The following is a 26,631-nucleotide window of genomic DNA, read 5'->3' as shown; positions in this document are numbered from 1 at the left end:
TTGTTTTTTTCACATTCACTTACTTAGCTTACTTGTTGGGTTTTTTCTTTAGATCCACACAAAAGCCACTGCTGGAACTCAAGGATGCAGTTTCTCATGAGAAAAGCTCAACCTTGGGGTAAACGGGCTCGTAGAGTTCTGATGCTGCACTGCATCCACGCCTCTCTCCGGATGGACCGTCATCTGCAACGTTGCTCGACAGGGACAGGAGCGCCACCGTTAATCCAAGGGTAATTTCGGGTGTCCGAATCCGTCAGCCGACGGGATCCCGACAGACTAACCTATCTGCTCGAGGACCGACTGGCTAGCCTGGCATGCACATCAGCTCTTCTAAACTCTTGTTTTATCTGGGAAGCTACATTTTTTAATGGATGGATACCAAAACTGCTCATTCTCGGACTCCTTTTGTTTTTTTTAATTAAAGGGTGGTTCCTCAAAACTCGTTCCTCTTTTAATGGTCGGATTAACGGCGATCCAGAACGTCAAGATTATGTTGGCAAACAAAATGCAAGATGGGAGGGAATAAGGATCAGTCCTCGCTATAGTTAAGCACTCTCAGTAACTTGGTCGAGGAAGAATAAGGGGTGGCTCGTAGCTCGCAGGGATACTTGGAGATGGAGTTATTACTGTCTGGTTCGTGGTGCAGCTCAAGCATCCTGCAGCGTCGTCTCGCTCTCTATCCTACGGTTGGGACTGGGTTCCGTTGGAGGACAGGAGGCGGGTTCTCTCCTTCGCCGAGCCTCTGCGCTGCAGGACTCCTCCGCTGCCTCCTATGCCTCCGCCGTCTGCTCGGTCGCCCCACTCGCACCTGTCGCCCCCGCCCTCTGAGCGCCGCGAGTTTTGACGGGTGGGGGTCCCGTGGGGACGACTGTTCTTCTCATCTGGGAAGGGATCTACAGAGCGGAAGAGGAAAAGTGACTCCCAGCGTATTTATGCTGCATTCGTACGATCAAACTAACGGCTCTTATCACAAAGACGTGTCCATGTCCGGATTAAACCATTTCTAAGATAATAAATCAAATTCCGTTACATTTCCAGACTTTTCTAGGGTTCACATTGTCTGTTCGCAGTGTAAATTAAACTAATTGCTCCACTGAGGCTAAAGCTGGCCAATAAGCAGCCTTACCACAAAGGGCTTGCACCAGTGGCTGATCATGAGAGCTGAGAAGCTGGGCTTGGATCGTCTCCACCACTCGTCTGAACCGGCGACTCGGGCCTGTGGACAAAGCGGAAATACCGGTAATTAAAAAAATGATTTTAGGAAACCGTGATCTAGTTTTACACAACAAAAGAGATTGCAGACGGTAAAGCTATTTCACTTAACAGCTGATTATAGCGTCAAAGCCTGAGCCCAAACTGAAAGCAATTTGTTTGAAAACAGAAAGTGTTTAAAAAGAAAGACTTAGGAAGTTTCTTTTCAAAGAAGGCCACCAGCTTTATGCTGCTTGATTGCTCTGAAGCACAAAGGAAGAAGTCATAGCATTGCATTACAGTAAAGATTTAATCTTAATTGCTCAATATTAAGACATTTCTTCATGTAAGTGTCCAAAACTGTCAATTAATGTTTATGTTAAAGCAGGGTGCTTGCTCTTTTTCCAAATTAAAATTCCAGACTTTTTTAAAACTGATATTTTTTTTCCCAAGACCTTAACTTTATGTACTTGTATACTTGTGTGCCTACTGCCTACTTCATTGGTTGAGATTGTACAAACTGTTTATTAGAAATGTTAATTTTTATAGGCTAGTATTTAATGAACAAATGCATTATTCACAGTAAATTATGCTTTTACTGATGAAGACGTTTCAAAACATGAAATCACAAGTACATGAATTTCACATCAAACAAGTGTTTGATTCCATTAGGCGAATACAGTACGTGACCAGTTAGTAAATTATAGTTTTATAGCCTACCTTCCTATTTCTCATTTCACAATGCCTTTGAGCATACTGTAAAATTCTACCATACATTTTTTTTCCCCATACTTTATTAAGACTTTCACACAAAATTCAAGACTTTTCAAGGTCTGGAAAACAGTGTTTCAAAATTCCATACTTATTGAGACTTTCAAGACTTGCGCAAGCACCCTGTAAAGAAAAAAATCATAACTTATCCTTTTATTTTTCTTCTTCTACTTTTTTTTAACATTCTGCTGTATATTTATTATATACTCAGAATAAAGAAGGTTAAAAAATCAGAGCTTAGAACCTTTTATATTTCTTTAATGTTCTTTTTTTTTAGTTTTTTGTTTCAAAAAACTAATATGTCACTCAGCCATTAGATTTCTTCTGTCAGTCCTCTGAGGGGAGATTAGGGTTTTTCAAAGTAACTTCCAGAGTAGAAATCAAGACCCAGAAAGCAACAGCTCTCTACTTATCAACGTCCTCACTGAGTCTCGTTAAGTTCATCAGAAAATCTTTGTGGGAAATATCTCAGGGGAATAAAAACAGAGACTGACTACTTAAAAAGTTTGTCACAGTTAAAAGCTGAAGATAAACCTCAATCCTCTCCACTAAAATGCCTCTCACTAAAAATGGCCGTCTTCAGGCAACGTGAGCACAGAGCTCGTCCTAAATATCGTGTCCTGATTTTCTGTTCATCCTCAGATTGCTTCTATTTATTTTTAAACACAGTTTATAGTCATAACTTGGACATTTCTAACACTGAACCCTTGTTATCGTACCTTTTAAAGAGGATCTGAACTGTTTCACAGGGATTTTAAAAACGATTAAAGAAAAAAATCTTGTCTTTAAAGTGGTTTAAAGCGTTTTAAACCACGCTTTAAAAACATGGCTGTTTTATTGCTCCTTGTTGGTAACACTGTATCGACTGCACTGCATGCTCGGTATGAGGGATTGCTGCAAAGTCACAGACAAGCTACATTCAGACGGCTACATTCTCCTCCAGGAGTGAATGCTGCAAGACAATGACACGATGCAATCTGCTGGATGTCCTTAGACTGAAGAGTTTTTAACCGATCTGTCTGAATGATTTCATTAAACTCAAATTTTAACTGAATAGACAAACTGAACTGAACTGGGTTTAGATCAGGTTTGCTGCTCCAGTCCTTTATCTGAAAGCTAGACTTCACATTGAAGACTTGTTAGGAATCTAACCTGCGCCCTGCAGAGAGACATGAAGATAGAATAATCTGTACTTTTAAGACGTTGGAAATGACCGCTAAATGTAGCAAGTGTTTGTTTTATAGTCTTGCTCTGGTCTAAGTATAAAACGGTGGAGATATTTTAACTGGTTTAACGTATTTTAGCAGCAGTAATTTAGTGTTTATGCAGATGACATTTAGTTTTTTTTATTTTTAGAAGCCAGTGGAGGCCTGCGTTATACAGAACTTCAGGATGTTAAAACATGGATGGAGCTGAACTTCGGCTAATTGAGTGAAAATAAATCGGTAGTGATTGTGTTTTGGAAAACTGACCTGCTGGAAGGATGTTAGGGTGGCTTATGGTACGTTGAAGCGCTTTATGTATAAAGTTTTGATTTAATATCAATTGATGATATTGTGTTTAAAGTAAAAGCAAGTAGAATGTTTTATACGTTATTGTTTTAAGACTTTCTCTTAATAGTTTATTAGAATAAAAAAAGGCTAATGTTGAAAACCACGCTCCTCACTTTCTTTTTCTTTCTTACAGAAATCCATTCTTCTACAACAACAAAAGAAACTGTCTTCTTCCGATTTTACTATAAGAATGATTTCTAGAACACGGCCAAATTTCTAGAAAAATAACTTTACATTTGAGAATAACCAGAATAAGTTAGTTTAGCATCTTGCAGCCGCAGCTGTGGATGTGACACGAAGCATTTGCCTGATATGAGGGAGAAGGTCACGCTGTAGATTCCTGTTTCCCTCCTCCCCTCCCTCTCGCTCCTCTCCCTTTCCCGCTCCCTCTCGCCCTCGGAGAAGGCAATGTCCACTTGGAACTTGACGGGCTTCTGGAAGACGGAGGGACCGCCGGAGGACTTGTACTCTGCCCGGAAACTGGTCTGGGAGATGACGCTGTGGCTGAGCGACGGGATCTGCGTGGTGGGGAGACAGAGAAGAAGCAGAGAGACCGACAGACTTACGAGGCGGGAGAGGTACAGGGGGTCCGACGTGAGCATAGGGAGACAAAGGGTGAGGGTGAGGACAGGAGAGACAGAGAGTGAGCCATTGGTGGACGTAAAAGCGCTCCGTGTACGTGCCACAAGGGAGCGAGAAACCAAAAAAATCAAACAAAGAGTAGAGTGAAATAATGAAAAGCAATGAGGTGCACAGCAAGAGAGTGCATGTGAATGCCTTTCTCCCCCTGAGAGCCATGCTTGTGTACGAACAGAAGTGGACAGAGACAGACCACAGCAGATACTCACTGACAGGAAAGCGTGGACAATGTCGGCTTTGACAGAACTCAAGGGTTTGTCTCGGATCACCACGAAGATCTGCTCCTCTTTCTCCAAACCGATGAAATTCCCGAACCAGGACTTCTTGGCCAGCCTGGAAGCCAAAAAAAAAACAAAAAAAAAAAACACAAACAGTGAGAGAAACTGCAGAGCAGGAGCGTTACGGCAGGATGACAAAAGTTTAGGTCGTAACTCACTCAGGGCTGGATTCTGGCGTCAGACTGGACATGTCCTCTGACGTGGGAACTGGGAGAGAAAGATCTAAATTAAAGTTAATATCATAAACAGCTAGAAGCCGCAAACGTTGTATGCAAGATATAAACAAACAGACCAGTGGATTTTATTGGGTTTAGGACGACACAACGTAGCGCATGTGAGGAGAAAGGAAAATGATCCATGGTTTTCAAAGATTTCTAAGAGTAAAAATCTAAGAGGGATGCATTTGTTACAAGCCTCCTTTACACTAAATGAAGTCTAATGCAAGCAATTTACTTCCAAAGTTGCCTCAATAGTAAAAGTCTTGAATAACAATACTTGAATAATAGTGAACAAACCGTAGGATAAAGGATAAGGCAGGCCTCTTCACTCGTTTTTAAATCCCTTCTTAAGACCCATCTTTTTCCTTTGGCTTTGGGCACAATCTGAGAGGTTTCACTTTGTTTTATTGTGTCTGTATATTAATATGTATTTTATATTCGATCCTTTCTATTTTATAATTGCATTGTATTTTATGATTGTGTACAGCACTTTGGTGCTGTCGCTGTATAAAGTGCTTCATAAATAAAGTCGGTATGGTATGGTATGGTGTGGTAAAGACTGAGGAGCACATTAAACAGGCCAGGGACAAAGAAGATAGAGAAGTTTAAAGCAGAATGAGACCAAAACTGTACAATCTGGCCTACCATATTTTCCGGACTATAAGGCGCAATTAAAATCCTTAAATCTTCCCAAATATTGATGGTGCGCCTTATATATGATTAAAGTTGTGCTTACTGACTGATTTTATGAAGTACAGTATGCTCAAAAATCTGTTAAAATGTGTAAGCACGACTTTAGTTAGCAACGAAGGGAATTGCCAATGGAATAAATACTTATTCCATTGGCAAATAAGACTATTTGCCAATGGAATAAGTATTTTTACCCCTATAATAATATAATTAGATAAACTGCACTTGAAATAAGACGATGGAGAAGAATCGTTCCTATTTTAAGTGCAAAAATCTTATTCCATTGGCAAATAGTCCTATTTACCTGCTCAAATAAGGGAAAAATACTTTAATTTCAAGAAAAAAAATTCTTATTTTTAGGTCTATTTTTGCAGTGAGTTTATCTGTCAATGTGGCCTAGTCAAAGTCTGTTTATTATTATTATTATTATTATTATTATTATTATTATTATTATTATTATTATTATTATTATTATTAATAATAATAATAATAATAATAATAATAATAATAATAATAATAATAATAATAATAATACATTTTATTTAAAAGGCGCCTTTCTGGACACTCAAGGTCACCGTACAAAAAATACATAGAAACACATTAATGTGAAAAACAAAATCGAAACACAGAATAAAAAACATTTTAACAGATTAATTAAACAGCTGAGCTTTGAGTTGTGATTTGAATTGAAGTGAGTACGTGTTTCTAAGTAGGGGTGGTAGAGAGTTCCAGAGGCGGGGGGGCAGAGCGGCTGAATGCTCTGCTCCCCATGGTGGTGAGACGGGCAGAAGGGACAGACGGGTGTAAAGCAGATGAGGATCTGAGAGCACGGGATTTAATTATGAAATTAGAATGTGTGACAAGACTTAAAATTTGAGCTATTTTGCAAAGAAAAAATGGCCCAAATTTGGCAGAGACAAAAGAAATAGTTGCAGTAAAAGGTGGATCTCCACAGGATTCGGTGAAACACTTTTGTTTTGTTTGCAAGAAATGTTGAAAACCATGTCTGATTTCCTTACCACGCTACTTATGCTACTTGTGTTTGCCTATATCACATAAAATCCCAACAGTTCGTAGCTTAAACCTCAGATGGTGAGGGAATTTTAAAATGTTTGTGAATATTGTTGCAAGGTCCTCAGTCTTTGGACACAGAAACTCACCTTGTAACTTACGGCGGTGGAACCGCGGCGACCCCAGCAAGTTGTTCTTGAAAGAGTTGAGGCGAGTCCTCCAGTGGGCGGGGCTGCTGGCCGCCATGCCACCACCCCCTCCTGGGCTGGAGGGAGGGGTGAGCGAGAGCGAGCCCACGCCCCCGCCTCCCTCTGCCCGTGACGAGGATGAGGATGAGGAAGAGGAGGGCGGGGTGGTGGAAGGGTGGTGGGGATGGTGAACAGGGGTGCCCAGCGGTGTGGGCAGCGGAGAGCCCTGGGGGGTAACCTGTGGCACAGAGTGGGCAGAGTTTGGGTAGAAACTCTTAGTCACGGACTTAAGGACAGAGGACGAAGGGAAGAAAAAGCGAGGAATGGGTGACAGGAGCGGGGAGGGGGAGGGAGAGCGGGAGGACGGGTTGTGCAGGGGCAGGGATTTGATGGCCTGCAGGTGGGGACGGTCGCCGGGTCCTTTGGTGGGCAGGGTCTGGGTCTTGGGGTTGGGGGGCGCTTTGGGCTTGTCATGAGGGCGGGCTGAACGAGGAGTCGTGGCGTTTCCCTGTTTGGACTCCTTTGTGAGGGGGGAAGCGGTGGCGCAGGTGACGTCTGATTGGCTGAAAGTGAAGACGGGGCTCTGGTAGGACTGGGGGGGGTGGATTTGGAAGGAGTGTGGGAGTAGTGGGGGAGGAGAGATGGAAAACAAGAAAGAGAAGGGATGGAAAATGGAGAAAGGATGGAAATGAATATCATGCTTCATGACAGAAGAGTGCACCTTATGAACAGTGAATGTGCTAAATGCTGATTATGAAAGCTTTCACTTTGCTATATTTATCCTCCCTACAGCTGTTGAGCCAGAGGTGGAGTTAAAAGTGATGCAGGTACTGTGACCTTAAGTGGCCGCTTTGTACGAGCAATTAACCACTAGTTGTTTTCTGAAAAATGTCCTGTTCAACTGCTGCATGCACAGGGAGGAAGATAAATGAGATAAAGGGAGAAAATGCAAACTTCCTGTTGAGAAAGAGCTTAATTTGAGGAACTGGAAGTGGTGCGATGGTGTGTGTAAATGACTGGAGACACTGACACATGGATAGCACAGACGGTTGCAGAAAGTAGCTTCATATTTGACAGCCGTAGAAAATACTGACCAGGAAAGGATCTTGATGTTTTGACAATTGTTTAGTGAGAGAGTTAGTTGTAAAAAAAAAAAAATAAGCTACAGAAAACATCAAGTAATCACTGCTGTGCTACAGGCAAACATCTGTTTTAAACAAGAAAATGATGAAGAACACTGCAAAAAGGGAACTAAAAATAAATACAATTTTCTTGAAAATAATGTATTTGCCCTTGATTTGAGCAGGTAAATAAGATTCTTTGCCAATGGAATGAGTATTTCTACCCCTAAAATAAGATAATTAGATATGCTGCACTTGAAATAAGGTGATGGAGATGAATTGTTCCTATTTTAAGTGCAAAAATCTTATTCCATTGGCAAATAGTCCTATTTACCTGCTCAAATCAAGGAAAAATACTTAAATTTCAAGAAAAAAAAATCTTATTTTTAGCTCTATTTTTGCAGTGAACTACATTAACATCAGAAGATTGTTACAAAAGGTCATAGAAAACACGGACAAGAACAGTTTCACCTCATGTTAGAAAACAAAAACACTTAAATTTACAGAGACCGAAAATCTGAATAATTTTAGCACAGGGCTCCAACTTTCTGTGTAGCAGAACCCGCTGAACGACTGTAGTTAAATAATGTAAAGTGAAGAATGCGTATCTCTTGAACTTTTTCACATCTTGTCACATTATGACCACAACTTTTAATGTATTTTACTGGGGTTGTATGAGCTAGCCCACAGTGGGACACAATCATGAGACACTGGGTCTATTTTTCTCACTCTGCTGAGTTCTCCTACTGCTCTCCAATCTGCATTGTTTGTTGTTATTTCAACTTTTTGTTCTTTGTCATTTTTCTCTTCATAGAAGGTACACCTGGTCTGGCGTTCTGTTAGCTGTGACATCATCAGGGGAGGCAGATCATCCTCTACTACCATCTAACATAGAAAGTAGTCCTGGGTCAATGTGAGCTTCTGTGCTTTCTGTGTCTCTGCTCTGTCTTCTCTAACATAGAAAGTACTCCTGGGTCAATGTGAGCTTCTGTGCTTTCTGTGTCTCTGCTCTGTCTTCTCTAACATAGAAAGTACTCCTGGGTCAATGTGAGCTTCTGTGCTTTCTGTGTCTCTGCTCTGTCTTCTCTAAGCCCCAGTGGGTGGAGGCAGATGAGCGTTCACACTGAGCCTGGTTCTGGTTCTGCTGGAGGTTCTCCTCCCTGTTAAAGGGGAGTTTTCCTCTCCACTGTCGCTTCATGCATGCTCAGTATGAGCAAACAAAATGCAAGATGAGAGGGAATAATGATCCGTCTTTTTTATTAGTCACGCAGTGTTTCCCCTACACTGCAAAAACAGACATAAAATGTTCTTAAAATTTGTGTTTTTGTCTTTGATTTGAGCAGGTAAATTGTATTATCTGCCAATGGAATGAGTATTTTGACCCATAAAATAAGACAATTAGACATCCTGCACTTGAAATAAGACAATGGAGATGAATTGTTCCTATTTTAAGTGCAAAAATCTTATTCCATTAGCAGATAATCTTATTTACCTGCTCAAATCAAGGACAGATACACTAATTTTAAGAAAATTTTACTTATTTTTAGTTCCGTTTTTGCAGTGTATAGAAATACTGTCATGGGAGTACATGCAATCGCCCTAGGCTGGGTGACTTCTTCTTCTGTGGTGTTGCTAATATTTTCATTCCATTTAACTTTCCATTAACATCCTAGAATACAGCTTTAAAAGAGCAACCAGTTTGTATCTCGGTTTTTATCCTTCTGTCTCTATAATGTTTAGACAGAATCTTTAGACATGGTTATATTTTGCAGCCTACCTGCCTTTCTTCTTTTCTAACTTCTTGATTGAACGAAAGTCTCTTTAAATCTAGATCTGCCAGAGTTTAGAATAATTTGAAGCAGAACTTTATTCAATTTTGATTTTATTACTTGGGATCTTTCACATAATCCATTCATGGGGTCTATTTAGCAACAAGAATAAAGCAGCCGTCTGTTGTCATTGACAGACTCAGAAAGTTGGATTTTTGTCAGAGCTGATTGTACTTTAGTAGGACTTCTGGAAATAGAGCCGTTTACTTGTTGAAAACGTGCTGTATCAAGCGTTAATGTTAATAATGAGTTCAGACAGATGTGATATTCATTGTGTGGAAAACCTTTCTGTCCTTTCTGAAGATAGCATGACGCCGTCTCTTTGGACCACAGAATCTTTTTTTTACGTGTTTGCTGCGTCTCCTACGTGGTTTGTGTCAGACTAAAAACTGGCTTTCAACATAACGCTGTTCCTCTTAATTAAAGGCCAGATAATTAACAGCTGTTCTGTCAACAGAGTTGCAGTAGGCTTCTTGGCTGCCTCTCTGAGTAATTAATGCTCTTCTTTGCCTGACCTGTCAGCCGTGTCTTAGCGGGATTTTGGTTGTAATGTGACAAAATGTTGAAAGGTTTAAGGGGAGTGAACAGTTTTATAATTTGTTTTGAACTCTATTATTACGCGTACATTATTCTATAATAAAGTGCGGTGTGGGAACTCATCCTTACCCTGGGACTGCTGAGAGGACTCGAGGAGAGACCACTTGAAGCTCCGCTGACTGAGCGGGACCTGATGAACACAACCAGGGCACAAGTGACAAGACAAACAGCATAAACCGAACTTTAATGTCTTGAAAGAGTGAATATTGTATCTATTGCACACAATGAAGGATAAAGACACGCCACCTCTGACTGTGTGCGGCCGTGTCGAGGGCCCTGCGGGGTGGGGTGGGAGACCCCTGCTCCGTAACGCTGAGCACTTCTAGACTTTTCCTCTCGGGGCGACAGCGACCGTGACGCGTCAGCATGGGGGAGTCGACACGCTTCCGAGGAGGGTCTGCTGAGGAACGTCAACACAGAGGTGGAACGTCAGGTTTAAAATCGGAACCCGTGCTGGTTTTTTTTGTTTTGTTTTTTTCATAGTAGGTACACCTGGTCTGGCGTTCTGTTAACTGTGACATCATCCAGAGAAGACGGCTCACCCGCTACTACCATCTAATGTAGAACAGATTACTAGATCAATGTGTGCTTCTGTGCTTTTTTGTTTCTCTTGTTGTGTCTCTGCTCTGTCTTCTGTAACCCCAGTCGGTCGAGGCAGATGACCGTTCATACTGAGCCCGGTTCTGCCGGAGGTTTTCCTTCTCGTTAATGGGGAGTTTTTCTTCCCACTGTCGCTTCATGCTTGCTCAGTATGAGGGATTGCAGCAAAGCGATGTACAAAGCAGACGACTCTCCCTGTGGCTCTACGGTTCCCCAGGAGTGAATGCTGCTTGTCGGGACTTTGATGCAATCAACTGGTTTCCTTATATAGGACATTTTTGACCAATCTGTATAATCTGACCCAATCTGTATAATATGATTGAATTTGACTTTGTAAAGTGCCTTGAGATGACATGTTTCATGATTTGGCACTATATAAATAAAATTGAATTGAATTGAATTGAATATATTGGTTACAATCTCGCTTTGATTAAGACGGATTTACTGTCCTGATATTCGCACTGATTTAGTAACAGTAATTCCTCTGGAGGCTTTTGATTCACAGTGATAATCTTAGCTTCATTTGCACTCACAGAACAGTTGCCTTCGCCCAGTGTTTGTTTGTTTTTTTCTGCTAATATAAAGAAAAAGCAGCTTCCTCTCTTAAATGGTTCGCTGCTGCCCCCTATTGACTCACCAACGTCGTTGCGTGGAGGCAGGTCCTCGTCTTCGTAGCTCGGGTAGCGTTCCTTCCTGTCCAGCAGTAGGTAGTAGATCATCTTCTCCTGGTTCTCTCTAAAATGGATCAAGGAATGTTGTCAAAGGGATTTCTACGTCAGTTTAAAGCTTAATACAGGGTGAAACCCTTGTTTACGCCTCAAGTGCTACTTTAGTCCATTAAAATGACAGGGTGGAGCACACTTTATGGTCATTTTCTAAGTTTGGGATACAAAAAAAAAAAAAAAAACCTGCTTACTCTTCACATTGCAAATCACGTGTCAGCTTGACTCTGTCGCGGAAACATCCCAGAGAGTGCATGCTTTCCAACACATCCGGGTCCAGCTCGGTCAGGGAGAGGATCCTCCTCACACACACCCGCCGGGGGGGAGGCTGCTCGGGACACGGCTCGTTACGACCGCCCCTGTGGAGCGCGCACGAAGCACGATGGATCACAACCGAACGGCGGGGCTTGAGCTAACGTTTTTTTTTTTTTGACTGCGTGAAAGAATGAATGTTTTACTCACTGATACCAGGAATGTTTCTGGATGGCCTCTAGCTGTAAGAGGAACAGGACAGATGGGGTCGTTAGTATCTACAGGCTGTTCACAGCCAGATGGCCACAGAGCTGGGATGTGCATACAGTTGGCGCGGCTCGGGACAAATTGCATCATCTCTGAATAATGAATGCCAAAATCTCAGTTTACAACTTTATTCCTTGCTGGAATGGAGGAGAAAATGTATGACAGCAAACATTTTAATCCAGACAGACAATGTCTTGAACAGGAATTCACTTTTCAACAACCCCCTCAATATTTTTATTGGGATTTTATATAAAAGACCTAAACAAAGTAGTCTTGCCAAAGATGGCCAATCAGATTTAGGTCTAGACTTTGACTGGGCCGTTGTCCTGCAAAAGGTGAACCTCTGTCCCAGATTTAAATCTTCTGCAGCCTCTAACGGGGTTTCTGTATCATGATCCATCCATCTTTCTCCCTGTCCCTGCTGACGATAAACGTTCCCACAGCATGATGCTGCCACTACCATGTTTCAACCTGGGGACAATCAGTTCAGGGCTTTTGCCTGGTGGGCGATAAAAGTGACATTTCTTTCTCCCCTGACCTTTGCGGCCGCTTTTAAACATCATCTGTTGTATCCACTGAGCTATAATATACACTGGAGTGCTGATTTTGCCGAAAAACTGAAGTCACTGGCCGCCATCTTGCTACTCCCTACTCTCACAGAATCCCACAGGATTTGGTTGCAACAACAAGCAGTTTTCTGACTGTGTGAAAACGTTTCACAGGTAATTCTACAGTCAGTGGATGTACTAACACTATCAACTACTAGGAAATTAGGTGCTGAAATATTTTACATGTTATTCATATTAAATATATATATATATGTATATATATATATGTATATATAAGTATGTGTATATGTATATATGTATACACATATGTAAATATATGTTTTTGTATATTGTTATTTATATATTTATAAAAGTTATATATATATATATATATATATATATATATATATATATATATATATATATATATATATATATTTAAATAAATAAAATGCAAAATATTTCAGCACATAACTTTCTCATTACTTGATAGTTTTAGAACATAACATAAAAGCATATGGCATTTGACATTTTAAAAGTCTTAAGCCTTCCCTTAACATCAGAAAATCCTCGCTATTCGATGCTGTAGCGCACATATTCCCTAGTTACTGGAGGGAAATAGGGAGTACCAATATGGCGGCTGGTGGCTTCAAAGTGACTCGTTCTAACAGCCGGCGATTAGCACTCCAGTGTATAATATAGCTCAGTGGTTGTATCCCCTACCTTTCAGATAGGGGATACATATGATGCATATGAGACGTCTTTCTAACCCGAGGCTTTCTGCTGGCCACTCCTCCATGGACGTCAGATTTGTGGTCTGCACACTGTCTAAGGATTCTACTACCTGAGCCGTGGATCTTTGCAGCTCCTCCAGAGTTACCATGGGCCTCTATACTAGGCCTGGGCAATAAACTAAAATTAACGACAATAACCAACATAATTGCTCCCATATTGGTGTTTTTTACTATCTAATAAGATAGATAGTTGTTTTTTTTATAGTAAAGGTCGGCTATGCTCCTGTCCCTTTAAGATGCTGAGCCACGTGTCTGCAGTCACATGACTCCACCCCATCCAGCCTGGAACAAGAAGTTCATTAGTCTGACTCTACGTCACATCAATGACGAAACGCCGCACCAGAGCGCTGCAGACGGCACATTTTCCAGCCGATATGGTGATGGTCGGACCAGGTTTGTTACTACTGCTGGAATCTGTCTGCCACTAAAGCTGGAAGTGAGGGTAGTGTTTTGGCCACTATTATCGTCCATTTATTGTTATCATGGCGAACTGCTCAATATATTGCGATACTGACTTTAGGTCCTATTCTAGGCTACTTTAATTGACTAAATGTCTTTGCCCAGCTTGTCAGTTTAGTTGCACTGCAAAAAGAGAACTAAAAATAAGTAACATTTTCTTCAAATTAAAGTATTTGTCCTTGATTTGAGCAGGTGAATAAGATTATTTACCAACGGAATGAAAATTTTTCCCCCTAAAATAAGATAATTAGATATACTGCACTTGAAATAATAAGATGGAGACGAATTGTTCCTATTTCAAGTGCAAATATCTTATTCCATCGGCAAATAATCTTATTTACCTGCTCGAATCAAGGAAAATACTCTCATTTCAAGGAATATTTTCTTATTTTTAGTTTTATTTTTGCAGTGTGGACAACCAGATCTCGATGGGTGTACAGTTCTGCAATACGCCTCTCATTTACAACAAGATTGAATCACGCACAGATGGACTCCAGTTTCTAAACGTATGACTTTCCAGGACAATTTTCCATTTTTATTCAGGGTTCTCAAAGTGAACGGGGCTGAATAGAGACGTACAGCACACATTTCCACTCCACCATCATGCAGCACTATGTCTTGTTCTATCACTTTAAGTGTCTGGTTGTAAAATTCAAGGGGTACGAACACGTGAATTAGACTTATGAGACCAGCTCCAACGTCGTTTTTATCGTTTGATACTGTCTGCATTATTTCTGGGATAGTCTGGTGGGTCACCTACCGTCAGCCTCTTCTCCGGGTTAACTTCTATCATGCCTTTGAGCAGCGACTGGCAGTCCGGCGGGATGAAGTGCGGCATGTGGAACACGCCACTCTTCACCTTTTCCAGCAGCTGCCGTAGGTTGTCGTGGTCGAAAGGCAGGGCACCCTGTGGGCAAGAGGGAGAGAGAAGAATCTTCTGATATAACATAAAACCCGGCCCGACGGCACTGTGAACACTTGGGTTTAAAACTGACCACCAGGAGGGCGAAGAGGATGACCCCGCAGCTCCACACGTCTGCTCTCCTCCCGTCATACTTCTCCCCCTGTCAAAGACGGCAAATTTAAAACCCTGAATCCAAACGGGACTCTAAGATAATTGCTGGAATTTGCTTGTTTTAACTGAATTATGGGTAAAACAAGCGTAAACGTGACTGTATTTTATTCTGTCTCCGCCAACACTGTGAAAACTACATTTCATTTATGGAGCTGGAGAATCCTTCTAGTGCTGAGCGCGATAGGAACATTCGCTTTTACAAGAGATGAGCCCCCCAACAAAATGAGTTTTAATATCAGTTTGAGAGATTTATAATTTATCTTTGATGGGTTTTAACTAGGGCTGAACAATTAATCGCATTTTCAATATAATCGTGATTTAAAATAACGCAATTTCCAAATCGCAGAGGTCTGCAATTTTTGGCTATGTAACAATCAGGGAATTAGACATGTCCATTAAGTGTTGGTAAAATGTTTAAAGTGGGTTTGCCTCCACATGGAAGGGAAGACGGTTGCAGCAGTGAGAAAATCTAATTTTATTACTTGTTTTAGAGTTTATATAATCATACATAGCATTAAGTACAGGTCAATCAGTTTAATACATAGACTTGTTTGTTGGTTGGACTTTGCACTTTATGTTCAACAGGGATTGATGTCCAATTAAATTAAAAGCTGTTCTCTTGAATAATATTCTGATCAATAGAAACATTAAATTTCATATTTAAAATAGTCCTTGTTTACAAACATCTTTATTTAGATGCCTTTTTTGTTGCTTGTGGTTGATGAGGAGAAAAGTCAAAATTGCAGTTTAGGTTGAAATATATTGTAGGACAGAACACAATCATTACTGCTCCGAGTTTAGATGCTGCGGGTCTTTTAGCAACTAATCCACATGGCGAGGAAACAAATTGATTTGTTGTTTGTATATATTTTGAAACACATGATAAATTTAACTGGAAAAAAAATCGTATTAAATCACAATATTAAGAAAAAAAATCGCAATTAGATTATTTTACAAAATCGTTCAGCCCTAGTTATAACTCATTAGTGCCATCGGTTGTGGATGTGTTTGCTTCAAAATCAATGATTTAATAACAGCGTTTGCTCTTTTTCAGCACAGGTGCAGGCGTATGAGGAGGACACAGTGTGAAGGCAGCTCCCTCACCCGTATAACTTCAGGACAGGCGTAATGTGGCGACCTGAAATCAAAGAAAAACGTGTCACAGAGAATACGGAGCGAATGACAGGAGTAGTGACAACTGCGTAATTATAACAGCATAAAAAAGCATTGTGCAACAGCTGGACTCTTTCAAAACAGTACAAGCTAAGATCCACTGTCTGTAGCTCCTGTGGCTAATGCTAGGTTCTGTTTCTGCAAACCACAGAATACTGGCCTCATGTATCGGCAACGCTGGTAAAGACGTGTAAAGGCCTTAGGATATCTGTGCATCTTTCATGGTACCAGCTTTTAACTACCCACAAAAAAAAGTAATTATCCAATCATTAATGTGAGTACATTTAGTCAGAGGCGTCGCCTTTGGCTTGATGACTTGTAACTAGACCTGGACTTCAGCATCTTTGCTTCAAATTACTCGATGCTCTTAAAGTGAGAAAAAATGAAGTAAAAGGTTTATAACGCAAGATACAAATAGTAAAAATAAACAGAATGTCCTGAGCCACAACTATTGCTACTTCTTGCAAAGCCTTTAAAAAACACAACACCGCTGAACGAGGACCCATATTTATTTTGCCACCGCACGCTGTGACAGGAGAAGTAGAGAATCTGTAAAGATCTCCAAGTCTCCCAAACTATTGGACGCGTCCTACAGGCGTACATTTGGAAAAGCACCTCATAGCCGCTGCTAAATATGAAGGAGGACCTGTTTCTCTCCTGAGGGCCCTGGGAACCTTGGATGGCATCATGAACTTTTCAGAAAAACCTCATTTCAGATACCTCTCTGGTAGTATCTGCCAGTAAGATGAATATGTATCGTCATTTGGTTTTTAATTAGGAAAATTATCCAAACCGTGAGATTTAAATCCCACATAAATGGTTCACTAGATAAAAAAAAACAAAAAAAAATCAGCTAAATTTGGCAGAAACCCTTTAAGCTGAGCAGATGAGAAGAGAGGTTTTTGTGCGGCCCTCCAACTGCCTTTTGTCAAACGGTTTGGCTCCACCAGCACCGGTTATTAATTAGGGAAAAATTATTAAAGACAAGTTAAAATCTTCTTTCCACTGAAAATATTAAGACAAAGTATCTGTCTTTTTATCACTACACTTTTTATATTCTCTTTAATTTCATAGCAAATGGGACCACAACTTTACCTGACTCCGCCAGATAGATTTGCTCCGCTTATCCATCTGGAAACCTTCCGTTGAAGTAATTTTGGGAAGGGGCGAAAATACTGGTTAGCTGATTGGCCTATGTTGGTGATAGACGGGCCAAATGAACCAATCAGATTCGTCGTCGCTCTGTTACGAGCGACGATGAAAACACAACCACAAGCCAAGCTACTCTTGCTGCTGCAGGTAAAGGCTCTTTAGCTCAGCAAAGAATTACTCTGTAATGCCGATAAAACTTGCTCGATAGCCACGCTAACGCTAGTTTCATCGGCTGAAGCCGCCATGTTGTTTAGACTGAACTGTCGCGCTTCCCGTTGCGTCACACCTCAACCCGCCTCAAAGCCAACGCTGATTGGACGTTCGTTTGGTGAACGGCTCCAAATTTTCTTTAACGGAGGGTAGCCAGACTGATCTGCGAGTGAAACCTTGAAAGCTCGCGAGATCAGGATGGTCTCACGAGGCTAACCACAACTACCCAATGACCTAAATGCAGACTTTTGTACACAAACTGGTTTTATTTGTTTAATAAAATTGTTTGAAAGAAAGACTGACCCCAAATTTTGTTCTTATAGCTTAGAGAACGCAAAACATTTATTAATATACAAAGTCAATCGATTCCAAGAGATTTTGAAAACGGGATGACCAAATTTTTATTTGGCAAGTGTGCAAAACAATTTTTGAGTTTTGGATCTACTTGCATATTCTCTTTACAACAGAAATCTGGACGAATTTAATTTAGATCTTTCATGTACATACTTTGTAGAGCAGGTAAAAATATAATCACAATAGAATTTTTTGGATTTGAACAGTGACGGAAAAAACACGATTGCGAGGCTCAACCGAGTTTACCCAAAGATGGAAAGAAGAAATGCTGTGGTACACCTCCGTTCATTCTTTACAATTTCCCGACAGAAAAGAATAATCCAGACAAAGGTGTACAAAAACTGCAAGATATTTGCACATAATCATTGTGACTAATCTTCATCTTTATCAAGGCTATCTAATCTTGAAACCTGGGAAGATGTCGGGCTCAGGGCGGCTGCCCTGCGCTATAGCGGACAAAGTAAGAGAGTAAAGAGACAGAACATAGAATCAGTTTGATAGAAATTTTATTCTGCTCGCTGTCACTTTTTAAATAATTCAAATGCATCTTCAGAGAAAAGTTGATAAATAAAGTAGATGACCGCTAAGTCAGCAGCACCATACGCCGTCATAACACTTCACTCACATTAATGTGGCCAAAGCAACACTTCATTTAGGGTAACTGGATTTTAGCGGATTACAGAAAAAGAATAATAAGGTTTACATGTCATACAACGTATTGCTTTAAAAACTACGACGATATATTCCTCTTTATTATCGTAGTAAGGTGCGCTGTGCAAAAGCATTTTATCATGGATGGTGCAGTCAGCTAACCTGACGCCACCAGATAGATTTGCTCCGCATATCCATCTGTAAACCTTCCGTTGAAGTAATTTTGGGACGGGGCGAAAATACTGGTTAGCTGATTGGCCTATGTTGGTGATAGACGGGCCAAATAAACCAATCAGATCAACGAAGCATATGACGTACTTGTCAACATGATTCGTCGTCGCTCTGTTACGAGCAACCACAGGCCAAGCTACTCTTGCTGCTGCAGGTAAAGGCTTGTTAGCTCAGTAAAGAAATACTCTGTAATTCCGATAAAACTTGCTCGATAGCCGCGCTAACGCTAGTTTCATCGACTGAAGCCTCCATGTTCTTTAGACTGAACTGACGATCTTCTCGTTGCGTCACACCTCAACCCGCCTCAAAGCCAACGCTGATTGGACGTTCGTTTGGTGAACGGCTCCAAATTTTCTTTAACGGAGAGTAGCCAGACTGATCTGCGAGTGAAACCTTGAAAGCTCGCGAGATCAGGATGGTCTCACGAGGCTAGCAGTCAGCACCTACCATCCATCTCGCTCTCTGTTCCCCCCCCCCCCACCCCCATCTCTTAAATCGCTCTTTCTTCCACCAAATCAGCGGTTTAAGCTCTAAACTGAGCCTAACCTTAGTGTCCCAGCTTCAGACAGAGACTCTGTCCCTGCAGAAGACAGACTGTGTCATTTGACAGCTGAGAATCTTAGCTCTTGTCATGCTTTCCAATATCTTTAAATGTTGTTTGGTAGCCAAAAAAAAGGAACTTACACATAATGCACCGCACAACCCGAAATCTGCAACTCCCTTATTGTCAAACGGGGGAAGTACATAGTAACATAGACAGGAGAAAGAATACTTGTGCCACTTATTTTTAGGGCTGTGCATAAAAATCAATACAAAGATTAATATCGATGTTTTTAAAAACGAGTTAATATCGATATTCTGGCTTTCAATATCGATATACTTCCCAACACCTAGGGGGCGTTGTTACAGCGCCATTACTGTTCACAGCGAGGAAGAGAAAGTTAGACGAATTAGCGGAGCGGCCGACAGGATTTTAGAAGCGCCTTCGTCCCTAAAATCAGACGTTTGGGCACATTTTTGGTTTCTGAGATACGTTAAACGCATTGAACCAAATTAGCTTTATTTTCCTGTTAATATATCAGTGTTCAATAAATTGAACATAAATATAATATTTGGATGGTTTTGTTGATTGAATGACTTTGAGTATCAATTTGAAAGTAATAAATATCGATATTGGAGTCAAATCAGGCTGAGCTATGTTTCGAGAATCGTATTGAATCGGCTCATCCTAGATGATACCCAGCCCTACTTATTTTGTTAAAAAACTATATCCTCCTACGCGCTGAATAAATGTACCCAAATTAATTAAAATTAAAGGTTTTCATGGTGCCATGTTGATGCTGCAATAAATTATTTCTTATTTTAGGGCTCTGTACACATCTTTCCATGTGTGCCAATAAATCTGTCTGCCACTTAACTACATAAAACAAAAATTATCGTCTTTCCATCCCTTCCTTAAAATGTAAGATTTGAAATTGTTGATGTATGAAGACATAATTTCTGATCTGTCACACGTTGCTGGTACTCACCCACAGCTGGTCTCCAGCAGGCTGTCCCCCACCTGCAGGGAGGCCATCCCGAAGTCAGCGATACGAATGTTGTTCTTCTCATCGAGCAGCAAGTTCTCCGGCTTCAGGTCTCTGTGACTGCAGAAACACCACGCACACAGATTTCAGCATTGTTCCCATCAACCTGGGAATGACTGCCCGTTACGTAAAATGACACCTTAGATGACCAGAAGAGGATATCTGTTTGTGAGCCGATCAAAATCTAAGAGCCAGAGCTTGAAAAAAGCCAAAACCCACCAGATGGAATGACTGTGGCAGAAATCCAGGGCAGAGATGATCTGCCTGAAGAACTTCCTGGCCTCTTTGGGCGTTAGGCGGCCCTTCTTCACCAGGTAGTCAAAGAGCTCTCCTCCAGACACATGCTCCAACACCAGGTATCTGTTAAGAAGCAAAGCACAACAACGTGACAAATAAATACTAAAACTCTTCCATCTTAGGACTGGGTTCATAGCTACTAGGGGTATAAATCTCCAGCTTCATCATGATACGATCTATTTGTGAGGATGACAATACGATATTTGCCGATATCACAGTCTGTTACGATTTTTTGCTCATTTAACACTATTATTTACATTGATATTAACTCAAAAAAGCCAAATATGACTTGACAATTTATTTCTAAACAGGCATTTAAATCAAAACCAGCATTCTTCTAATTTTAAAATGATAAAAACAGATCACCTGTTCATTTTTAACCTCGTGCATTGTGAATTTCTAAATAAAGATGCGTTTTAAAAATGACGACATGCAACGGTTATTTTCATTTTGCATCGATGTAACTGGATCGTCAATCTTTTAATAGATATATCGATGTGGTTTGATGCAGTGTTACACCCCTGATAACAACTCAAAGCACGTTCACCCATTTGCACCTACAAACATTTATTCACCATTACACAGATCAGAAGGCAACTTGCTACATGTCAGAAAGCTGGAATCGAACATATAACCTTCAAATTGCAAGATGACTACTCTACCTAATAAGCTGAGTTTTCACTGCAAAAAGGGGAAGTAAAAGTAAGTGAAATGTTCTTGAAATGAGTCTATTTCCCTTGATTTGAGCAGCTAAATAAGACTATTTGCCAATGGAATAAGATTTCTGCACTTGAAATAAGAACAACTCATCTCCATCACCTTAGTTTCAGTGCAGGATATTTAATTATCTTTTTTTAGGGGTAAAAATACACATTCCACTGGCAAATAGTTTTATTTAGCTGCTTAAATCAAGGAAGAATATACTAATTTCAACAAAATTTTATATTTCATTATGAAATGTCGATAATATCCCCAGACTAATTTTACTTTGAGGGAGTAAATACTGGTAAATGTTATGTTTACGATGTTTACAATTAGGGACTATATGTTTTTACCAGCCTTCCACAGGAGCCACTTTTAATGACACTACAACATGTTAAAAATAAGGAGAATTACTGTAAAGGCAGGAGGTTTTACACCCTTCCAAAGATAATACTTGTCTCCATCTGACTCCCCAAGTTCATTATTGGGTCAGAAAAGCAGGCAGGTCTGAATTGCAGAGGAAACTCACAGATATTTGTTGTTCTCGTAAACGTCATGCAGCTTCAACACATGCGGATGCTCGATCAGTTTCAGGATGGCAATCTCCCTCTCAACCTAGTTAGACAGAAGAGGAAGGATAAAGATTACGCAGTTGGGACAGTTTGTTTATAGCTTAATGCAGCAGGCAGCACAAATAAAAAATCCTCACTAGGCATGGGCCAGTTTCTGATCCTTTTAATGAGCTCCCACAGTAACCAGAGTCAGCTCTGGCTGCGTGGAGAATAAAGTTGCTACACACAGCCTGTCAGCTGGCTGAAAGAAGGCTACTACAGACACATTTAGTAGTTTAAAAATATTTCTGCAAACACACAAACATTCATGGCGTAAAAACCACAGAAGCACCACCTATCACTTTTTTTATGGAAACAAGGTTTACAGCCGATACGCTACAAGAGGCGTATCTGCAAAGCAGCCGACTGCAGGCCGGACACGCGAGGCTTTAACTCCTTAATCTGCCAGCTAATAGCATACTTGTTGTACTGCTATTCAATAAAGAGCAGAATACCAAAAATATATATATAACATGATTACTTCAATATTGCAACTTTCAAAATAAAGGTTTCAAATACTCTTCAAATGAACAATTTGCTCTCCTTTTTCTACGAGCAGCAGCCATATTGGAGAAAATTCAGGACTGCTTGTAATGCTCTGAATTTCCCATTTGGATTTCCGACATTAAGGGGCGTTCTTTTTGACTTTTCTAAAGGAGAGCTCGGCAAAATCTGACTTTCGCATACAAAAAGAACGCTCCCATTTGCAAAAGTAGCTCCCACATCCCTAACTGAACAAAACCGTTGACGAGAAATGGATTTTATTAACCTTTCAAACTCCTGCATTCTATTCAATCATAGAATAAATAAAAATATTACCATAATCATTGCCAGACCAAATTTCTAGCTAACCTGAAAAAAAGTGATGCTGTTGGCTCTCCATAATAAAGCTCACAGAAACTTCTTAAGATAAAAGTCTTGCATTTTATTGGTTTAATTATCACAAATGTTGGTTCCATTTTTCCTAATGGGCTTTAAAGCCTACAGCTGATGCATTTTGGGTATAACTAAGCACCAAAACCTTGAATATGCTGCAGGGTTTTCAGGTACCTGCAGCAAAAGGCAAGCAACTGAATATGTTTATACATAAATCTAGGTAACCAGACCAAAAATGCCATAAATACACGATAAAGATAACATTATAATAACTGTAATAACTAATAGGGATGGGCATTTATCATATCGTTTATCATTATTGTGAAAAATTCCTTATGATCATTAGGGGTTGTGAGGGTTGTAGCAGGACCAAAAACCCAGACTGGAACTCAGAAGTCGCATGATTAAAAACGAGGATTTAATTGAAACTACAAAGCTGACTGACAGCAGGCACGAGGGGAAAAGAACATTTCGAAACAGCGCAGAGCACGAGATCAAACGGATGAAACCAGCGATGAGAAACACAGAGGAACGTGTGGAGAAACGCGAGGCAGAAACAGGTGACGGAAACCAAGAAGAGAACGAGGAACAGCTGAGGCCAATGAAAACCGATGAGCTGAGGGAAGGGGTGCAATGAACAGGAAGTGAAGGGAAACACATGGAGGGAATCTAACAGAAAGAATACAAAACGTACAAAGAATGAACTGAGAACAAAATCCACAAAAAAAGAGAAATCAACTGAAATACTCGAAACTAGTAAATGTAGACAGGAAGAAACGTACACATAAAGAAACCCAGAAATTCAAGCACCTAAGAATAATAAGTATAATAAAGAACTAAGAAGGCATGAGGGAAGGAACGTAACGGCGAAGAAAAAGTCAAATACAAACACAAAAGAAAAATCCAACTCCAATTACCTGGAGATCGTGAAAATTATGAGGATTTTGATTTATCATGACATGATGAATTCCAAAAAATTATATTTGAAAACCACAAAAACTGTCTGTATTCTTGAAATGTTTTTTTTTTTTTTTTTTTACAATTTTCTGCACTGCCCACAAGCCTATTCAAAGAAATAGTTCAACCCCCCCCCCCCCCCCCCCCCCCCCCAGTGAGCTGCATCTAAAAAGCTCTTCCTTTTTAATCATACTTGTATTCAATTGGATTTAAAAAGCTAAATGCATTAAAAACATGTTAACGTTACATAAAGTTGAACGTTTCAGGTAGCCCTTCGTATGACACAGTACCAATGTAGTAGTTCTCAACGTCTAAAAGGTTGGTGAGCCATGCATTAGAGCATCATTAAATATCAGTAAATTCAATATTATGGTTCAATGCAGTTAGATTCTTATGTATCTGTTGTCCTAAAGAAGCATATTCCATTCACAGGTACCTGAAAAAGACTGGAAACATGTTATAAATACGTATTTAAAGTGACTGTCATGTCACTTTAGGTCCACATCTTCTACCTCAAGGAATACCATTTTGTTTTGCTTTTTTAAAAGCAATGATTCGTTTGGTTTTGGCAGTGAGGATCTCATACAGGCCCATGCTTAGCGAGAACAGCCACATCAGAGGCGCCATACTGTACCTTCATCAGGACTGACTCAGACAGCTTCTCGCGGTTGACTATTTTGATCGCCACCTTCTGACCCGTAATACAGTGGACGCCGAGTTTGACCAGCCCTGAGTGTAGAAAAGAGACAGGTTTTTATTTTTGACTCAGAGTGCCCAGCGGGGTTTTTTTTTTTTTGCTATTGTTCGTTCTACGATGGGCATGTGCGCTCTCACCTGTCTGTCCCTTCCCCAGAGTCTTCTCCAGTCGATAGGGCCCAACATATTGAGCAGACTGACTCAGAGACAGTTCCTTACTCATACTGCTCCCACTGAAGGCCTGACACACGACCAGAACTAATACTGCTCTCAGGGGGTTTATTGCAATTTCTCCAGCAGATTCTGTGCAGGTCCTACACCGAGTTGGCGCCGGGCGTTAACGCTCAACTTTAGATTTCAGGGATGCCACACTTATTTCTAGGTTACCCAACACCTATTGTGAAAATAACGCACAAGTCTGACCCTTTCACAAATTAAAAAAAATAAAATAAAATAAAATTAAGGTTGATCAATTAAGCTGAGATAAATATTTCCCTGCTATAGGACGTGGTAAACATGGCGTTACAATTTAACAAAAATATATAGTTTAAAGCAGAGACACTGGGATGCCAGTTGAGTTAAACACTAACCACTGTCCTTAAAAAATGAACATAAGGTACTGCAGGCTAACTACGCTTTTATGTACATTAGCTTATAAGGGTACTTTAGTTACATTTATGGCGTTAACTACATATATAATACTGTATGTTATTAAGCTATGGCTGTAAAAACAAGCCGTCTCCTCGATGTCTTCACTTATGTCATGTTCCGTTCGCGCAAAACGGGCGAAATGTCCGATGCGTGCGCGTAGATGTTAGCCGTGAAAACGTAATAATTGCCGTTTTCTGCCCGTCTCCTCCTCGTCTCTGTCAGGCCTGTTTTTCCAGGTGCAACAACATGCTATCCGCGGCTAGCTTTAGCTTCAACGGCCGTGTCTCGCGCCTGTCACAAACACCGACCCCGCGTGAAGTTTCCCGGCGTCGCCAAACGGTCACTTTTATCGCGCGGCTGCCACATCCTCTCGGTCGTTCGCGGTGAAACGCGCAGTCCTCGCCGGACCACCATCTTTTTTTTCTTTTTTTTTTTTTAAATGTATAAATGTGTGTCCTGTTCGTTAGGGTTTTTATTGGCGAAGCGTAGTCCTCCCCCGTCCCCTGCCTCAGCTCTGCCTCTGCCTCCCTACATCACTGCAAGTGGCGGATCACAGCATCTTCTTCCCCCTCTCTCCTCTCCTTCTGCGTGTCCTCCATGGGCGGATACACACACACACACAGGTGGAAAAAAAAACACGGCACAGACCAGCTTAGGTTCTGCCTCGATTCCGATCCTGGTTCACGCCAGCGGAAGGGCCCCCCCTTTGGATGATGGTCCGTTTTCTTGCCGTAAATCGATATTTTTCGCTCCCCTCTTCCCTTCCTTCGCCCCGCTCGCATCAGCATCCGGGTCTCACTCCCTCTCCATCCTCTCTCCTCTCGGCTTCAGTTCCCCGCCCTCCTGGTCGTCTTTCCTCAAAATGCGCTTATCGCTGCATTCACCCCAGCACCTGCCACACCGTGGGCTCCGTGGGCCGCAAAGGACACCCCCCTTTCTGTTAGGGGGAGACGGGCGTGAACGTCGCCTCGGGCGGCGGGGACATGGTGGCTGGGAGAGATGTTGGAATAACTTGATGGGTCTGCAGCACTTAGCAGGTTTAAGCAGGGATTTTTATTTTATTTTTAATTAATGTTTTTGTAGTTTCTGTGCCCTGCAAGCATATTCATACCCCATTGAACTTTTTCTCATCATGTCACAACTACAAACTCAATTTTAATGAGATAGAACAACGCAAACCGTGTTTTGTTTTGTTTTTTGGACTTGTATAATTCTGAAAAGTGTGGAGTGTTTCTCAATTCAATTCAAAAATACTTTATAGATCCAAAAGGGTTATTTTAATGCTATAATGTTATACTAGTTTGGGTTTCAGATCAGAAAGGATTTACCTGGTTTATTTCTTATTATTAATAGAAGGGTTACTAGTAGTGTGATTTTATGCTTTCTGTATGTTTGCTAATGTCTAAACAGAAACAATTAAGCTTTGAAAGTTAGTGCTTGTTTCAGTGAAACCAAATAAGTCTAGTCAAGGATTTACTAAGCTTATTCCTTTGTTAATGTCCTATGTGATATTTCCCTTTGTAATGTTTTTTCTGTTCGTGTACAGTGCTTTGAATCATCTTTTTGCTGAAAAGTCCCATATAAATAAGCCTGCCTTGCCTTGCCAAGGGTGTGAAATTATAAGTTGAAATTTGTATTGTAATCATATGTTTGTATGTATGCTATTGTATGTTCAACTCAG

General features: G+C 40.7%; 1 protein-coding gene across 7 annotated transcripts; it reads right to left on the bottom strand.

Annotated features, from left to right (window-relative positions):
• Positions 1-315: 315 nt before the first annotated feature.
• On the bottom strand, positions 316-25,863 carry LOC105926724 (serine/threonine-protein kinase BRSK2). 7 transcript variants are annotated; one of them, XM_036134077.1, is made up of 19 exons: positions 24,438-25,863; positions 24,238-24,332; positions 21,689-21,774; positions 20,380-20,520; positions 20,104-20,220; positions 15,908-15,941; positions 14,724-14,792; positions 14,489-14,635; positions 11,871-11,902; positions 11,603-11,767; positions 11,324-11,421; positions 10,333-10,486; positions 10,156-10,216; positions 6,501-7,131; positions 4,591-4,654; positions 4,364-4,487; positions 3,823-4,033; positions 1,127-1,216; positions 316-893 (listed from the first exon to the last, which is right to left on the bottom strand). In XM_036134077.1, exons 1-19 carry the CDS (start codon positions 24,520-24,522, stop codon positions 682-684), a joined length of 2,616 nt encoding a protein of 871 aa, XP_035989970.1. In that variant the 5' UTR covers positions 24,523-25,863; the 3' UTR covers positions 316-681. The 7 variants fall into 7 exon arrangements, with proteins under 7 accessions (XP_035989970.1, XP_035989971.1, XP_035989973.1 ...); XM_036134078.1 differs by having other exon boundaries at positions 4,591-4,639; positions 24,438-25,862; XM_036134080.1 differs by having other exon boundaries at positions 6,501-6,777; positions 10,333-10,483; positions 24,438-25,860.
• Positions 25,864-26,631: the final 768 nt, after the last annotated feature.

The sequence above is a fragment of the Fundulus heteroclitus genome, unplaced genomic scaffold (assembly GCF_011125445.2).
Source record: "Fundulus heteroclitus isolate FHET01 unplaced genomic scaffold, MU-UCD_Fhet_4.1 scaffold_735, whole genome shotgun sequence".
Classification (NCBI taxonomy): Eukaryota; Metazoa; Chordata; class Actinopteri; order Cyprinodontiformes; family Fundulidae; genus Fundulus; species Fundulus heteroclitus.
Note: the sequence above shows the minus strand (reverse complement) of the source record. Positions and strands in the feature narration are given on the sequence as shown.